Consider the following 19238-nt stretch of genomic DNA (forward strand, 5'->3'; position numbering starts at 1 on the left):
AATAGCTCTCACCACTTATAATGCATATTCGTGCATGTATAACTATCTCAAATTCAAATATTATCAGTTTTAAAGTTATAGATCACATCGAGATCTACAACTTTTATACAGGGCATGTCTCTATCTGAGGTTGTTTGAAAACTTGAAAATTTTGAATTTTTCCTCATCTGTAATGATTCGTAACGTTTTATGTGAAGGGTGTTAATTAAGACCCGTCACAAATAAGTGCTTTCATCTTTGATGGGTCATCTCATTTCACCCGTCACGGATGACATGTTATCCGTGACGGGGTATGGTTGTTACCTGTTATAGGTCATCCGTGACATGTTAAAACTACGACCCGACAAAGATGACTTTAAATCGGTGACGGGTATGGTTGTGACTCGTTATAGGTCATCCGTGACATGTTAGATCTACAAACCCGACAAACGAGATCATCCCTAATAGTCATATCTTAAATAAGATACTTTTTGAACTGTTAGAGATGAGTCATCCGAAACGGGTCACATTAATTAGCTCGACACAGATGACTCGTCGAGGATGACCGGATCTGTACTAGCTAGTGCCTCTCCGAGTGCAACTTGAGCTTTATCGTCAAATTAAGCAGCGACGTTGATAGCTATAACTAGCAGCGACCTTGAAGTGATAAAATCTCTGTGCTATGTTGACCGACCATGCGACGACTGACCCAGTCTGCGTTTCGATTGACCAATAGTTGTTATGTACGTTCGATCATTTATCCCGCATGAAAGGGGACGGGCGAACAGCCGTTCTTTATATGCTTCTGGGCTCGCGCTCCCGCGCACACACTGCGCACACACACACACAAACACAAAGATGGAGAGGGTAGCAACACTGGTCTCTTGTATAGCGGCCGCGACCGCTATGCTGCTTGCGGTGGCAGCAGCCGCAGCGGGGAGTGGCGGCGGCGGCTGCACGCGGAGCTGCGGCAACATCAGCGTGCCGTACCCGTTCGGCGTGGAGGCCGACTGCTACTACCCCGGCTTCAACCTCACCTGCAACCACTCGTACCACCCGCCCACGCTCTTCCTCGTCGACGGCGCCGGCACGTCCCACCAGGTGCTCGACATCTCCATCTCCAACTCCACGGTGCGCATCAACAGCAGCCTCATCGCGTTCACCAAGTCTGCCGACAAGCAAGCCGTCATCAACACAACGTGGGAGGTGAGAGGCCCGTACTACCTGTTGGATGATCCTTCCAATATGGTCGTCTTGGTAGGCTGCCAAGCGCGGTTCGACGTCCGGGGAGGAAGCAACAACACCCTGATCAGCTCCTGCACCGTCGTGTGCCCATCACCTGATCCTAGCACCACCTACATCGGAGCTGGCGACGGCTCCTGCTCGGGCGTCGGCTGCTGCCAGGCGAACATCGTCCTACGCTACTCTCGCTACACCGTCCAGATCCACGACCTGCAAGAGCAGGATGCGCCGTCGTCCAGTCCTACTTTTAATGATGGCTCGGCGTACATAGTAGATCAGCCATTCAATTACACCGGCCTTATGATTTTCGAAAAAAATTTCCCTCAAGCGCTCCCAGCCATGCTAGACTGGTTCATAGTAGGTGATAATTCGACATGCCCGATGTCGACGAATGAGTCTGCGCCTGCGCCTGCGTCCGCTGCCGAGTGTCGCAGCGTGCACAGCTTTTACGAAGGTTACTACGGTGACGTTTCTGACGATGTGGTGGTGGGGTATCGGTGCCGCTGCTCTCCGGGTTACCAAGGAAATCCTTACGTAAAAGATGGATGCTACGGTATGTGTTTACCCTCTCTGTTTTTTTTTACGGAATTGCCAGAAAACTTGCGCAAGTTTTTTTTCATCCCAGCTTCCCAATTTTTAGCCGTACGATGCTACGTTAAAATTTGTGTTAAACCAGTTATATATTATAATTACAGTATAGTTACAATTAGTTACAATAAGATGCAATAACTGTAACTATATTATAACCTCTATATAATTTAGGTATAAAAGGTTGCCTATATTTTTTTAATACTTATATACAAGTTATATTATAGCTATAATATAATTATGAGGAATTACATCATAACTATGTTACATTATATTTAAAAGTTTCCACTTAAAAAATTTGCAACAGATTTTTTAGATAATTATCCTCTATCTCATAATATATGACATTACTTAGTTCATTTTAAACTATCCAACGTCACAACAAAATAAATATATTTATAATATTTTTAGATGCATCTATACATGATGTGACAAATTTCCAACTACAAAGGACAACATTCAAATTTCTCTAAATCTCTACTACTTAAAAAAATTATTTTTTTAAAGAAGTTTCCGTCTGTCTACAACAAAAAAAAGAGCGAAAAAAACGTAAAAAGAAAAAAAAAGAAAGTCCGATTCAATCAATGACGCGGAAAAAAAAAGCTGTAAAAAAGGGTGATAAAAAAACGTAAGGAAGGGTGAAAAAAGGCGCGGCAGATCGCTCCCTTGTGTCCTAACCCCGAGTCTGATTAAAATAGATAAAATCAAATCTTTTGCAAAAGTCAAAGCCTCCTATTTCTATTTCTGAAGATATTCTGTCACACAATCCCCAACCCCGCCCCCAAAAAAAAATTCCCGGTCAGAATTCCATCGCACAAATAAAACTGAAGCATATACACACAAATTTTATCCAAAAATTCCCATGCAGCTAGATCTAAGGGGAGACTACCGCCGTCACCGCCGAACCGCCGCCACCGTCGCAGGGACACCTGGCCACCGCCGGCTCCCCTCCCACTGCGCCCTCCCCACCGCCAGATCCGGCGGAGGGAAGGACACCGCCCCTATCCGCCGCCTCCCCTCCCACCGGAAGGGTGGGCGCCACCGCCTGCCGCCGCACGCCACGATCAAGCCCTCCCGCGGCCCCATGGCGAGGGAGAGGAGGCGAGGGGCAGAGAGGCTCCACCGCCCGTCTCACGGAAAGAGAGCCGCTGACGCCAAGGATTAGCTTGCCGGCCGCTGCTCACCACTGCTCGCCAGGCAGCCTTGGCACAGGATCGCATGTAGAAGGAGAGGGAGAGAGGAGGCACCACGGCTGAGTCGCCGGCTCAGGGCAAGGGCACCGCCGTCTCAGGGGAAGGGTGCCACGGGGAGCGACGCCGCCATGGGGGGAGGGACGGAGATGGAGGGGAGAAGAAGAAAAACCGAGAGGAGGAGAGAAAAACTGAGAGGAGAAGGAAAACGAGATAAGGATCTGCGGAAGACTCGAGGCACGCGGCGCTCTCTCTCCGAGCGGTAAAAAAAAGTCAATTGTGTTACTTGTAATAATCATAGTCTAAGCAGGGGTTAAGATAAATCAAGTGTAGAGTGACATACAAGCAGGGAGCTAATCATTCTCATACTAAAATATCTAAGCTAAGTGGAAAGAAAATAGAAAGAGAATCTATTCCTATACTTCTAGTATACATAATATACATACATTCTAGTTATATGATTAACTAGCTAATACCCTCTTTCCGATGTCCTCCTAGTATTTCGAGAAGCCACCCCTTACTGCCGAGTTCCTTACGACAGCCCGTCATGACCATACAACCGAGGCTAAATACGGAGGAGTACCCTCCCCAGGAAATTAACTAAGGACTATATACACGCACAAAGGAATACCCGTACTGAGCTATCACCATCAGCGGCCCATCTCTCATCCGCAGCATATAACCCAAATAATGATATCCCGTAATCTAGACACCACGCCTAAACTACTATATACTACTCTAATATCATCGTCATGACATAGAGTAATTGCATAAGCAAACATTATACCCGTACCTATGCATCTCCTAGATAAGCTAGCAGTATAATCAGTATAACATGAACATAATATAAAATTGGCATTCATATACTCGGAAAGTATTTCAATACCATAAATATATAAAGAAGAGTATTCTAATAACAGTACAAAGCTTACAAAAGAGGAAATGAAAGCTACTATAGCCATACCCGAACTCTTCCAAAGGCTTCCGGACTCCAATTTCTATTCTATTCCTACTCCATTAGCTTAAGAACACTAAACTAAACTTGAGAGAATATGAGAGAGCTTTTCTTGAGGTGTGTGTATGGAGTAAGGAGGTGAAGCCCTTTTATAGCTGATAATGACGGTTGTGGCAGTTGGAAATGTCCTAACTGCCCTGCAACCATCATTGAGGATGAATCCTGGACGTCGACGCAAAACCCCAGGATGGACGGCGCTGATGGGGGTTCGGCCGAACCATGGGCTGGGCCAAACCAGCCCATCCTCGGCTGGCGGCCTCCTCCACTGCTTCTTTCCACAAACTTGTGAATTTTGGCCCAATTGGTCGTGTCATTTCTGAGTTCTTGGCCCATTCATACATAAGTCTGATCCTTGACATCGTCTGATTGATTTATCGTCTAATTTCATGTTGATTCTCCTCCACTTTATGGTTATTCTCTGCAAAAGGTTAGTAGATCTAATACTAGTGGAATATTATTATTCTAACACAAATATGCATTGCAAGCATAACTAGTTCTCCTCTATTTTGATAATATTGACGGTCGAAACTAATCGCTAACGATCGTCAACATAAATTTACCACTTTTTAATCGTTATTGCAAAAATGAAACTACAAAATTACAAAAATACCACTAGAACTGTAATTCGAGTGGCATCCTTACAAAATTGAAAAAAACGGTGGTAATTTGCAAATGCCCTTAAAAAACCACTTATAACTTAGTGCTTTATTTATAAAAAGGTTATATCTTATTTTAACTACTTAAAAAATAGTAATTTTTCGTTCGTCACCTAATTCTTTCATCCTTAAATCTGTTTTTTGGCCATACGCATATTTGTGTTGGCATTCATCCGTCATTCCTTTCTCGCAATCCGATCTGAGCGACGCATCCAGCCAAGGCGCTACTAAAATGAAGGGAAAAGCAAGGATGGATTCGATTTAGACATTGAATCGGACAAATAACCACAATAAAATCCACTTGGAGGGAACCAGGAGATTGCAATCCAATGAAATCGATCAATCACCTGGTACTTTGCATCGGCACTGGGCATCGTTCCCCTACCGGATTTCTGATCACGACATGCATGCTCACGCACACCATGAGGTGTCTGACCTCGTGGCGCGCGACAGCTGCCACCTGCTCGTCGCCCACGCCTCCTCCATGCCGCCTCCGGCCCCCATGTCCTCGTCGTCGAGGCGTGCCACACACGACATCACGAGCAGTGGCGAGACTCGCCATCAGAGCACCTACCTCAGTCGTCGCTGCTGCCGCCACCACCACGCGTCGTCCGCACTGGTGTATCTGGCTCAAATGTTCAGGCATGCAGATCTAAAACAAGTATTGCTTAGGCTTTGTTTTCTCGGAATGAGATCAAATTGATCGAGGCTTTGGGTCGGATAGGATCCTCGATTTTTCCATCTCCTATATGGCTTCCATGATTATATTCTCTTGTATTGGAGATCCTACATGTCTCTGTATGCAATTATCAGACTACCAGACAGTATAGCTAATTCTTGGTAGCTTATCATATAAAAATAACAATAAAAAATAAACATATTTTTAATTGTTATTAAAAGAGGAGTGCATTGAGGCTCTATTTGTCTAGACTTGACAATATGAGACAATGTAGGATTTGATTAATCCTATTATTAATTGCAAAAATGAGATTGAAAGAGTATTTTGGATTATATGTGTACAACCTCATAAATAATTCCAATTCGTTTGGGTAAAACATGCATTAGTAAGGTTGTGATCGTCGAGATCGGATCATTATATTGAAGATATTTCAATTTTCCTTATAATATATCTTAGCTACAGCGATCGATACGATTATTATCATAGACATGATTATGCATGGAAAGCATACATTGTCATTGAAATTTTGTCACCCGTTGCAACGCACGGGCATTTTTGCTAGTTAACTACAATATTTAGCTCAAATGCAACTCAAATTAGTGATATTTCTTTAGAAATTGATGTCTGAATGAACGACATGCTTTGAAATATGTGATATTGATACATTTAAAATTTATGGAAATTCATATGAATGTGTTTTAATTAAACAAATATAAAATTATTACATTCAACATATTAAAAAAACTACACCAAAGCCAGGGCGTGATTATGTGTACGCAAAACTATTGTGCAATTATGAGATAACTATAGCGCAATTACGGTGTAATTTTTCTCAAAACAATCCGTAAATAAATTAAAAAGAGGGGCTAGTACTAAAATAGCATACTGACATGCAGCAGGACAGGTACATGTTCTCTCCATGTCTTCAATAGAAAAGGGCATGCACATGCTACAAAATGAAAAGGTTTCAATACTCCCCCTATTCACAAATATAAGCATTACAAGTGTTTTATATCTCTTTTTATAAATATAAATATTCCGTACTACTTGTCTTATCAATCACCTTATATTCATTTTTTCACATCTGATCCCCAATCATCCTCCTACTCCTATTCATCTGTGATCCAATGAGAAGGATAAAGTCTTTCCTCCTTAACCTTAATCTCTTCTAAACAACCCAAACATACCTATAATTGTGACAAAGGAAAGTACAATTCTATAGTTTCATAGTGCTATACATGAAAGCTCTTCCAAAGAAAACTATTCCCTTCGATACAAAGTATAAGTGTTTTAGTAAATATTAATATTTGATAGAAAAGAATATGATGCCTCTTGTTAAGGTATGGTTGAGGTGGAAAGCTGAAGGGCGGTTAGGGCCTTGAGGGTAATTGTTGACGTGAAAAACAACACAAAGGCCTAGGAGATTTGCTTAGCTCCAGTGTAGGTCCTAAATCTTGCTGAGATACAGGCGTGCCAGTCAGTTTGATCCTGCAACTGACAAGATATAAATATGTTGATGACCAAATAGCCGATTGACTAACAAGCCAATGCAGCAATACTAGCTGATGACAATAGTGTTTTGAATGACCGGCTATATGTCCGATGTAGATTCTGACACTTAGATAAAACAATGGATGAACTTGAACAAACATTCCAATTTGGTCGATGATAATATCATGAAGTATATGTCCAATGAACCAATCGGCCGATATTGATACAAAATATTAAATGTAGGCTCAATGGTTAAAACATACATCGGTTGGAAGTCCGATGCAAAGATAACTTACAAGCTAGCACTCTGATAAAACAGTATACATGAGTTACCAGGCTAGATTAGATCTATTAATCAACAACAGTAAACCTAATAGGTCAGACCAAACCGATGCAACATTAAGTTTACAGAAACGAATAAACCTAATAACGTTGATAAATCATGTATAAAGTGATGGATATAACAAATCTATTTAAAGCAACATTATGATTGTAGATATATATATCAGTTAAGGCAGAAGATCGGACCTAACCAAGACAGCCCCAACTAAACCAATACGTCTCTAAACACAATACAATTAAAAATAGAATTGAAGTATCAGGTACACAATGCAATTAAAAATAGAATTGAAGTATCAGGTAGATAATTATACCAACCAAACCAGAACAATCCAAGAGAACAAAGCAGTGCAGCCTTGAATGACATCAATATAGCCGATAAAATTGCCAAGAGCCGGCGGAACTTAGGACTTACCCCTTCACCGGAGATTGAAGCCGATGCAGCCCCACGTCATGTGCCAAGTTCTGCAGGTGATAAAAACCTCGCAAAAGAGGGTGGCAATGTGCCGAGAATAGTTGTATTGATCGAGGGATAGATTAAAAAAGAACGGATGTATATAATTATACGCATGGGTGGATACTAGTCCATATCGGACATGACACATGTTTCCTAAAGACAAAAAGAAAGATACAAGTCATGATCGAACACTAGGCAAAATTTCGTAAAGATAAAGGAAAATTACTAAACCTACTTAATTAATAGATAGAATTAAACTGTCATGTCATGGTCTTCATGATTTCTTTCTGAAGTCGGACTCTTCTGGATAAGCTTTCCATCGATTGTGCATTTTCCTTAACCAAATCCACTAAAGAATCTTACCAAATTTTGGTGTTAACAACAAATGAAATTAGGGGTTGTTGACAGGATAAGTAGTAAAATATTCTCTCTATCCTAAAATAAGTTTATCTTTGCCTCCCTCTTCTTTGTCCCAAAATAAGTTCAGATTGGAGCAATCCTTACATTTGAGTTTGTGAAATAGGAGACAAATATGTTCTCGAAGTACATAAAGTAGGACACAACCTTATTGGAGGTTTGGCATTTGGTAATGTGAAGAATTCTTTTACTTTTGTAATGGTATGTGTGTGGGATGAGTGAAAAATAAATTTATTTTAAATGTTTTACAGCAGCATTACTCTAGACATTTACAGCAGCATTACTCTAGACATAGTTAACTTTTTTACATATTTCAAATGTTAGAATTATATATATTTTAAAACAAATGTTAGAATTACTATATTTTAAAACAAAGAGAGCAGTACTACTCACCGTTACATGAATCTCAACAAAAACTGGTTGGTTTGGAGATCATCGGTGATTGACGAGAAAATATATCGACACTCGACAACATTGTAGTAAAATTATTTTTTTTAACAACACAATTTAGAAATGCTTAGAACTCTCTAAACTTTTACCAAAGTTCGATTACAAAATATCTACTAATACAATTTTCAGCATATAAAATAATTAGCGTGAACAACATATAGAAGAATATGGTATCAGAACACCAGACCGGCGCGGGTTAACCAGAGAAAACTGAACCAGCATCTAGTTTGAATGAAAGTCTAGATGCGCATGTGAGTGAAACAGAGACAAAACCGGTGAAACCGGTAAATTGAACTGGTAAGGGTTTATTCAGTTTCTACTTATATTTTTTTAGATAATGGAATTTAACATCCCAGCCTTTGCTCAAAAAGAGCTACAGCCAATTATTACATTGTATCAATCCAGAAAAGAACGTAGTTAAGCTAAATAGGACACACCAAACAAAAACAGAGGAAACTAAGCCAAAATAAGGAGAACACATTTATTGAAGTCTATTTGTGAACCTCCATCCATAATTGGCAAATAATTGCATAACCATCGACTCCAACTTGCGGCATGCAACCTTTAGAAACTCCCCATCATCCTCACACCTTTGTAGCTGTGCCCAAAACCGGAGCCAGTGCGTTGCCCTGAAAATTACCTGCATATATGAAATAGATAGTGATTTATTAAAAACCAAATCATTTCTACTCAACCATAGAGCCCAACAAATGGCAGAAGCTCCAACCAGTATCAGTTTAATCTTTTTCTTGTCAATCCCCAAAAGCCACCCATCAAATATATGAGATATACTAGTTGGAAGATTAAAACCAAAAGAAAACTGAACTGCTCTCCATATGAATTTTGCATAATGACAATCCATGAAGAGATGTTGAATAGTTTCATTTTTCATACAAAAGCAACACCTTAAGCTACCATTCCAATTCCGTCTCGCCAAATTATCCTTGGTCAACACAACCCCCTTAAGCAAATACCACATAAAGATTTTAATCTTAAGCGGCATCTTAAGTTTCCATATATATTTGTTCCTCTCAACATAACCATTGTTAATTAAAGCTAGATACATTGACCTTACTGAGAACCTACCATTCTGATGATAATTCCATCTAAAACAGTCAGAAGAAGGATTTAATTGAATATGTACAATAGAAGCACACAACTCATGCCAATATACAAGATTCTGACCAACTAAAGCTCTTCTAAAAGAAACATTAATCGGAACAGATCCCATAACAGTGGCAATAGTGGATGATTTCCTTCGGACTATAGCATATAAAGATGGAAATTTATCCTTGAAAGCCAAGTTACCTAGCCATTTATCTTCCCAAAATCTTATTTGTTCCCCATCATTCACAATCCAAGAGCCCATATCTAAAAAAGTACTTTTGACTTTCATAAGCCCTGACCAAAAATGGAAATCACCTTGTTTCTTGTCCACTTGGGTTATAGACTTGTTATAAAGATATTTCCTTTTCAATAAGTTCTGCCAAACCCTTTCCTCATTTATTAGCTTGTACAACCACTTACTCAAAAGACATTTATTTTGTAATTCCAAATTATGAATCCCAAGGCCTCCCTGATCCTTAGGTTGGCAAATAATATCCCATCTAGTGAGTCTGTACTTTTTCTTATGATCATCACCTTGCCAAAAGAACCGTGATCTATAATAATCAATCTTTTGAAGAACCCCTTTGGGTATCTCGAAGAAAGATATCATAAACATAGCTAAACTTGAAAGTACAGAATTAATCAAGACCAACCTTCCCCCGACAGATAAATGTTTACCTTTCCAACTACTAAGCTTTTTCTCAAATCTTTCTTCAATCACTTTCCAATCTTTATTAGATAGTTTCCTAAAATGCATTGGAATTCCTAAATATTTAACAGGGAAAGAACCTAACTTACAACCAAAGATATTGGAATATTGATCATAACACTCCTTTGCCTGACCAAAACAAAATAATTCACTTTTGTGAAAATTTATTTTTAAGCCAGATAGCTTTTCAAAAACAGTTAAAATCAATTTAAGATTCTTTGCCTGCTGCAAATCATGTTCCAGAAAGATAATGGTATCATCTGCATATTGTAATATAGACAAATCATCATCCACTAGATGAGGAATAACCCCTTTTAAGAGACCCACTTCTTTAGCTCTCTTAATTAACAAAGCAAGCATATCAGCTACTATGTTAAAAAGAATTGGTGATAGCGGATCCCCTTGCCTAAGACCTTTGTATGTTTGAAAATTGTTGCCAATTTGATCATTTACTTTTATACCAACATGACCACCTTGAATAAAAGAAGCTATCCACTCACACCATTTAGGAGAGAAACCCTTCATCCTCAACATTTGTTGTACAAAGGACCATTTTACTTTATCATAAGCTTTTTCAAAATCAATCTTAAAGATTACACCGCTTTTGTCTTTACGATGTAATTCATGCATAGTCTCATATAAAATAACCACTCCTTCCATAATATTTCTACCTGGAATAAAGGCCGTTTGAGTGGGACTAATAACTTTTTGAGCAACTCCCATTATTCTATTCGTTGCAACTTTGGTAAAAATCTTAAAACTCACATTTAGTAAACATATAGGTCTATATTGTTGAATCTTAATAGCGTCAACACACTTAGGCAGCAGAATAATTGTGCCAAAATTAAGAGAAAACAAAGGTAGAGTACCCCTATGGAAATCATTAAAAAGCTCCAACAAGTCATTTTTAATAACATTCCAAAAAACTTGGTAAAACTCTGCCGGAAAACCATCCGGCCCCGGTGCTTTATTATGCTCCATCTGAAAAACAGCCTCCTTAATCTCCATTTCAGAGAAAGGTTGCGTTAAAGCTTCATTCTCCAACTGAGAGACTTGCGGGACATCCACTATTCTATTCTCATCAAATTGCAGAGAAGAGTCTTCAGGAGGACCAAATAAACCTTTATAATAAGTGGTAATATGCGCTTTTAAATTCGCATCACCATTTATTATTTGATCGCCATCCTGTAATTGAAAAATTCTAGTTTTCCTATGCTTTCCATTTGCAACCAAATGAAAATACTTTGTAATAGAATCACCCTCCAAAATATCTTTAGTTTTAGCTCTCTGATACCACTTTATTTCCTCTTCTCTCAGAATTGAAGAAAGCCTATTCCTATAAAACCATCTAATATCAATTTCCTCTTGAGTCAAAAGGACATTTTCCGCCTTTTATCTAGCAAATTTAACTTATCCAATAAATCTTTTTTCTCTTTTTTATATATACCACTCGTGTGCTTAGCCCATCCCCTCAAGTGTTGCCTTAAACGACGTATTTTTGCTTGCCAGCGCTCAATAGGAGAGTCTCCTTCATCCACACTATCCCAAACCTCTCTCACCATATCAACAAAACCCTCACGTAAAAGCCACCCAAGTTCAAACTTAAAACAAGGTTGAGCATTACTTTGAGAAGATGAATTTGTGTTTAAAAGTAAAGGAGTGTGGTCAGAAATATCTCTGTTAAGTGCAACCACCGAGGCTAAAGGAAAATTATGTTCCCACTCTGTCGACATTAAGACTCTATCAAGCTTCTCATAAGTTGGGTTTGCTAAATTATTTGCCCTAGTAAAATTTCTTCCAGACATCTGCAACTCCCTAAGGCACAACCCATCAATAATAGCATTAAAAAGAAAGGGCCATCGGTCATCAAAATTGCTATTACTTTTTTCATTAGGGCTGCGTAAAAATATTAAAATCACCACCAATAAGAATTGGTAAGGTTTCATGAGAGCACATATTGACTAATTCAGCAAGAAACTTATCCTTATTCTCGTTTTGAGCCGGCCCATAAACCAAAACTAAGGCCCATTTGAACTTGTCAGCTCTATTACATAAATGAAATTTAACATAAAAATCACCCTCATCAATTAAACCAACATCAAAATTAAGTAAATTGATGCCTAACAACAAACCACCAGACCTACCACTAGGAGCCTTACAATGCCACAAGAAATCTTTACCAGCACAAAGGTTTTTAAGTGTGCCCGGAGCAAAATCTTTCTTAACAGTCTCAGACAAAGCAATAAAATCCAACTGATGTTCTTTAGTTAGGTCAGAAATAAATTTGTGTTTTTTTTGGGTATTTGAACCCATCACAATTCCAAAAGATACCTTTCATTAAGACTAATTTTTTTTCTTCTTATTTTTACCTTTTTTCCCCTTTTTCTTGGAGTTAGAAGGGGAATCCCTAGAATCTAAGGTGGTCTGAAGACAATTATCACAGTCCCCACCTGAATCCATTACCTCCTCCATAATTTCACTACATAAATGTTGCAGTAAGAAATTATCATCAAAATGATCATCTACTAAATCACCATCAACATTATTGGAAAAACCTTTAGTAGTTGACAACCGTACATGATCACTTAATCTATTTTCCTCCATACTCCTTAAATCATTAATAACATCATCTAACACCACATTTGGACTAGAAGTAATGATACCAAGGTTTTTAATAGAAGCGGAAATCTGATCATTCGAAAAATGTAAAAAAGAAACATCATTAATTAAATTACCTTTAACCTGCAGATTTTCCAAATTCTTGTCAGCCTTCAACTTCTCAGCTCTTTGAAGAACAAGTTGATCACTATCACTTGCTCTTATTTTACTCCTCCTGGATGGAGAGACTGCTGCCTCAGGAATAGCAGAGAGTTTTGCAACCAGACTTTCCTGAGATTGGACTCTCTCAACTCCAATTACATCATCATGTAAACCATCAAACTCTTCATCAGACAGATTCAAGCCACCAGAATCAGCAGTCAAGCCCACCTGAATAGAATGTAAAGAAGGACCACCCTTCTCACAGAACATACTTCCAGAACCCAACTTAGATTGACTTGAGCCCCCAGGGCCCGGCTCCTTCCCCGAATCACCCTTCTCATTACCATCATTTTTCTTCTCGAAGTCACCATCACCAATATTGTCCATATCCATTGGTATAGGCTCCTCAGGACCATTCTCAGGTTCCACTCTAAAGGTCAACTCATACAAGTAATCCCCAATAACCACATCAACCACCTTAGGAATCAAAGATGGATCAAGGACTAACACTTGTAACCGGGCAATGTCATACCTTCTAGTAAACACCATATCAACAGCTTTAGTTATACCAAGAATGGAACCAACGGCCCAAATAATTAAGTACTCCCTTAACTCTGAAGGGATACCCTTACACTGAACCCACACATTCGGGATCACATATTTAACCTCATTACCTACCCCTCTCTCCACAATCTGCATCTCAGCATCACCAACCTTAGTATGCACTTTACCCCATTCCACCATGCGTTTTAATTCAGCGGCAAAAGGAAAAATAGTGCGAAAAGAACCATCCCCATTATCATGTACTACCCACCTCCATCCTCTAGGGATTAATCTTTCTAACTCAGAAATCACAGCATTCACCGTCATCTGTCCTTTAGACACCTTAATCAAAGCTGCTCTAGGCTCATGTTTAATTTTCTGACCAGCTGAAAGAGGAATATGGAAGAAACCCAAACCATCTCCTGCATATCCACATAACTGAGCAGAAGGTTTAACATATGATCGAAAAATAGGGCAACGAGCAGCAATATGATCCTCGCTTTCACAAATCTCACAATAAAATTTAGACAAGCATTCCTGCATTGTACGCCCCTTAGTATAACACCTATAACAGTACGGCTTACCCGAACCTTTCACCTCGACCTTTGCTTTTCCCTTGCTCTCATCAACTGGACAAAACACCAGAGCTTGCTGATCAACACCATGAACACCCTCTGACCCATGAGGGACCAATGCACCTCCTGCACCCGCACCAGCAGGACCGGTCCCAACAACAGCAGCAGATTGGGAAGCAGAGGAAACACCCAACCTCGACGTCATTGCAGCAGACAAAGCAGCATTAGAAGCTCCACCTTTTGTCACATCACCTCCTACCAACACTTCCTCACCTCCTGCCTTGCTAACTGGAGCACTGGCGGTAGATGGAACCGCACCAAAAGGTGCACCAACACCACCACCACCCAGCACGGCAGCAAAAGGTGCAGCAGTAGCCGGCACAAAGCCTCCAGCCGGCGGCATAAACGCAGGTGGAACACCTCCTCCAGTCGGCGGCATCACAGTAGACACATCACTCCCGGACGGCAGGAACGAAGAAGGAAGACAACCTGCCCCGCACTCCCTCCAGGCCGGCCAGCAGTCCCAAACGACGGCTGCAACCCTAGATTAGGGTTTAAACCAAAACCACCGTGATATCCACCACTAAAGCCAGTGTTCGGTCCAGCATTCAAACCGAACCCATTGCCATGACCACCTCCAGGAATCCCATACCATCTTCCACCTTGGGCGAAGTCATGGCGGCCACCGCGACCAAACCTGCCCCTTCCACGGCTACGACCTCTCCCACCGAAACCTGGATGAAAACCCCTCGCAGCAAAACCTTGCCCTGCAGCCCCATACCCCTGACGGCCGTTCTTCTCCATCGGCAGGCAAACAGCAGCGGCGTAGGAGCGTGACGGTGAGACAGATCGATCTCTCACCCTACGCGTGCGCCAAGCTGTGCCTGTTTTTGCGAAGAGAGAAACTAACCCAGCCGTGGGCCGAAAGGGAATTCTGGGCCTAGGCAAAGGTTTCTACTTATATACTCCTAACAAATTTCATTCTGCTTGTCTAGATATCGATGAATGCAAATCTCCTCACATCTACCAGTGTTACGGTGACTGCAACAAAACGCAAGGAGGGTATGATTGCAATTGCCCTCGAGGATTCAAGGGCAACGCTTCAATACCGAATGGATACCAACATTGACGCATATATTGTTATTAACGTACACTGCAAGGAGCCAAGGACTAGTAATAGACAGAAGCAGTAGATTTTTAGTTCATTAAACCCCTCGCACTCTCGTTAGTTTTAGTTATTTTTTTAAGAAAATCGATTAAAACCCAGCCTCTATGTTTAAATGGGATGCACACAGCCATGTTAATTTCAGTTAATACCATAGCTAGCAATCATGCATGTCCCGTAATTTCTAACACTTTGGCGATTCTTAATTCTATTGCATTTATATTACAGCTTATTATTAATTCTACTGCATTTATATTACAGCTTATTATTATGTAGTACTCTCTCCATTTCAGATTACAAGACGTTTTGACTTTGGTCAAAGTCAAACTACTTTAAGTTTGATCAAGTTTGTAGAAAAAAGTAGTAACATTTCAACCCAAGACAAATTTATTATGAAAATATATTCAATTATTTAATGATGAAACTAATTTAGTATTATAAATATTACTATATTTATCTATAAACTTAATCAAACTTGAAACAATTTAACTTTTACCAAAGTTAAAACGTTTTATAACCTGAGACGGAGAGAGTAGTATACTAATTTGATGCCTTGGCGCATTGATACTTTTGGTTTGGTGTTTTCTAGACATTGACGAGTGCGCGCACCTAGAAACACATTCATGTTATGGTGGAGTATGCATAAATATGCCCGGAACTTTTCACTGTCGCTGCCACGACGGAACCCATGGGGATCCTTATACAAAAGGAGGGTGTACGGACAATCATTCATCTAAAGGTGAAAAGGCCACAAAGTTTGCATGTGTGTAATTTACATATATACAGTTAATTTAAAGAGTTCAGTTCGTAATATGGCATACCTCTCTTTCAAAAAAGATTGTAAATCCACCTAAGGCTAACTGCATCATGGTCGTACGATCTAAAGAACTAGGCAAATTTCTCACCCAATTGCAGGCCATGTGAAATATAGAATCATTGTTGACATTTAACACTTTATTTATTTCTATAAATCAGCAACATAATTCTTTCTATTTATCATTAATATGGTAATTTATTTTTAGACCACAAGAACGAGTTAATGTTTGGTTGGCATGACTATTTTAGTATTTTCTTCATAGTCCCTTTAAAAAATTCAAAGGAGGTGTACCACCAAGCATACACCTTTTGTTCCTAAATTGTGCTAATGTTACTCTTTTCTACATATATTAACATTTTCCTCTCTTCAAATTCATGAAAATTTGTATTTCCATGTAATGCTTTGTTTTCAGGCTTAATGATAGGTCTAATAGTCAGTGGTGGCTCATTACTTCTACTTCTGGGCTTCGCTGCTCCCTTCATAGTAAGCAAACTCAAGCTACAAAGGATGAAAAAAATGAGAGATAAATTCTTTACACAAAACCATGGGTTGCTATTGCAACAGTTAATATCACGAAACACATATTTTGCTGAAAGAATGATCATTAACTTAGAGGAGCTAGAGAAGGCCACAAACAATTTTGACAAAACTCGAGAGGTTGGAGATGGAGGGCATGGGGTTGTGTACAAAGGGATTATAGACCTACATGTCGTGGCCATCAAGAAATCAAAGATTGTTGTACAAAGAGAAATAGATGAATTCATAAATGAAGTTACAATTCTTTCACAAGTGAACCATAGAAATGTGGTGAAGCTCCTAGGATGTTGCCTTGAGACGGAAGTTCCATTATTAGTTTATGAGTTCATTTCAAATGGAACTCTTTATCATCATCTCCATGTAGACGGACCAGTATCATTATCATGGGACGATAGACTAAGGATCACTGTTGAAGTTGCTAGAGCTCTATCATATCTACATTCAGCAGCATCAATGCCAATATTTCATAGAGATATTAAGTCATCCAACATACTTCTTGATGATAGTCTAACAGCTAAGGTATCTGATTTTGGAACTTCAAGATACATCTCGATTAATCAAACAGGAATAACTACTGCAGTTCAAGGAACTGTTGGCTACTTGGATCCCATGTATTACTATACAGGGCGACTTACAAGCAAGAGCGATGTTTTTAGTTTTGGTGTTCTTCTAATGGAGTTGCTTACTCGGAAGAAACCTGTTGGTGATACATTTGATAATGGTCACAATCTTGTTTCACATTTTGTATTAGTATTTTCAGAAGGTAACCTTTATGATATAATAGATCCTCAAGTCAAGGAAGAAGATGATGGAGAAGCCCTAGAAGTAGCCACACTAGCTATAGCATGTACAAAATTTAAAGGAGAAGACCGGCCTACGATGAGGGAAGTAGAGATGGCATTGGAAAACATAGCTTCAAAGAAAGGCCTCTTCCATAATGGGAATACTACTGCATCAAGGAGACCTGATGAAAATCAGAATTCAACTCTCTACATGTCAGTTGAAGGAGTTACCAAGGAAGCAATAACAGAAAGCACAACAGAAGAGGAAATATTATTGTCGTCAAGGTTTGCGCGATGATCATTCTCTGGACTGTGTGGGAATATTTACAAGGTGCATTGAGCCTATTATATATATATATATATATATATATATATATATATATATATATATATATATATATATATATATATATATATATATATATATATATATATATATATATATATATATATATATTCTGAATAAATCCTGGAGTACTTTGTTCTTATCATCATTGAGAATAGAAAAAGAATGTGTGTGGGAGGTACTTTAATTTTGATTAAGTTCATGTGTACTAAAAGTACATGATTAATTGTTGTTCTTACTATAATGGACTAAAGTTGGTTCTTATATTCTGGCAAAAAATATATATTGGTACCAGCTGTTGCATGGCCCGATCCGGAGATTTAACTTTTTACCACTCTTTATTAGCTCAGTTTAATCCCTCTCACAATGTGGCGAATCTTTTGCCACTCACCTCTGCACGAGTGGTAAAAAGTTAAGGAAAATTGCAAAACCACCTCAGAAGTCACTTAAAGTTTGACATTCCACCTCATAAGTCATTTTGTTGAAAATGCCCACCCCTACTCCGTTTTTTTGCAAAACCACCCAGCGTGCACGTGCTTAACCAAATCAGCCTGTTATCGCTGATGTAGAGCCTAATAGGCTAAGCTAGTTAGGTCAATCTTTTCCAAGTGCTTGCATTTGACTTATTCTTCATGTTTCATGATTTTTTTTCTACATATAGTGAAACTCAGTGCAACAATATTTAAGCTCCCATCAGCAATTCTATTTGTGGAATCTAAAAAAAAAGGTGTCAAGACAGTACTCCTAGAAGTATTTAATTTTGTTGTACACCACATTGATGCCTAATAATTTATTAAAACATATTGATTCAGTATGGCACGTGTGCACTAGGGTGGTTTTTACAACAAAGCCGAGTATGGGGGTGGGCGTTTGCAACAAAATAATTTATGCGGTGAAATGTCAAAGTTAACGTGACTTATGGGGTGGCTTTTACAATTTTCCCAAAAGTTAATTACTCCCCCATTAGCAGGCTGATGTTTGATGAATAAAATAGAGTTACCATATTCTCTGTCTCCTCTGGAACCAAGAATATATGGATACCAATGTTTGAATTCTTTGGAATTCCTTGTTATGGCTCATTGCATGAAATTTTGGAGGAAAATTTTTCTTTGAGTCATACCTCTCATTCAATTCATGATTTTCCCAGTAGCCAGTCCAAATATTTATTCCTGCACTTTTTTCCCTATGTTTGCAATCCTCAGGTTTTGCATATGCACTCTTATTCAAAATTTATGTTATCTCTATTCTTGTGCTTTGTAACTCCACAATTCTATAGAGGGTATTAATGTGTATTACATTAAATTTCACTTTGCACCAGATAGAATGTGCGTTATCTCACTTTGCACCAAGTTTAGCATATACTTTCACCTTACACCACCATCTATCAAAATGAG

The 19238-nt window shown here is 39.2% G+C and overlaps 3 protein-coding genes and 1 pseudogene across 3 annotated transcripts; 2 read left to right on the plus strand and 2 right to left on the minus strand.

Annotated features, from left to right (window-relative positions):
- Window positions 1-804: 804 nt before the first annotated feature.
- Window positions 805-4384, plus strand: LOC112936180 (wall-associated receptor kinase 5). The gene is made up of 2 exons (XM_066303630.1): window positions 805-1774; window positions 2678-4384. The coding sequence occupies exons 1-2, from the start codon at window positions 838-840 to the stop codon at window positions 2959-2961; spliced, it is 1221 nt and encodes a 406-aa protein (XP_066159727.1). The 5' UTR covers window positions 805-837; the 3' UTR covers window positions 2962-4384.
- Window positions 4385-8984: 4600 nt separating this feature from the next.
- On the minus strand, window positions 8985-9734 carry LOC136351581 (uncharacterized). Its single transcript, XM_066303759.1, has one exon. The coding sequence runs from the start codon at window positions 9732-9734 to the stop codon at window positions 8985-8987; it is 750 nt and encodes a 249-aa protein (XP_066159856.1).
- A 6-nt stretch (window positions 9735-9740) lies between these two features.
- LOC136351582 (uncharacterized) lies at window positions 9741-14636 on the minus strand (annotated as a pseudogene).
- Window positions 14637-15198: 562 nt separating this feature from the next.
- On the plus strand, window positions 15199-17835 carry LOC4345432 (wall-associated receptor kinase 3). The gene is made up of 4 exons (XM_066303760.1): window positions 15199-15259; window positions 15952-16101; window positions 16592-16662; window positions 16795-17835. The coding sequence occupies exons 1-4, from the start codon at window positions 15199-15201 to the stop codon at window positions 17794-17796; spliced, it is 1284 nt and encodes a 427-aa protein (XP_066159857.1). The 3' UTR covers window positions 17797-17835.
- Window positions 17836-19238: the final 1403 nt, after the last annotated feature.

The sequence above is a fragment of the Oryza sativa genome, chromosome 8, assembly GCF_034140825.1.
Source record: "Oryza sativa Japonica Group chromosome 8, ASM3414082v1".
NCBI classification, from domain to species: Eukaryota; Viridiplantae; Streptophyta; class Magnoliopsida; order Poales; family Poaceae; genus Oryza; species Oryza sativa.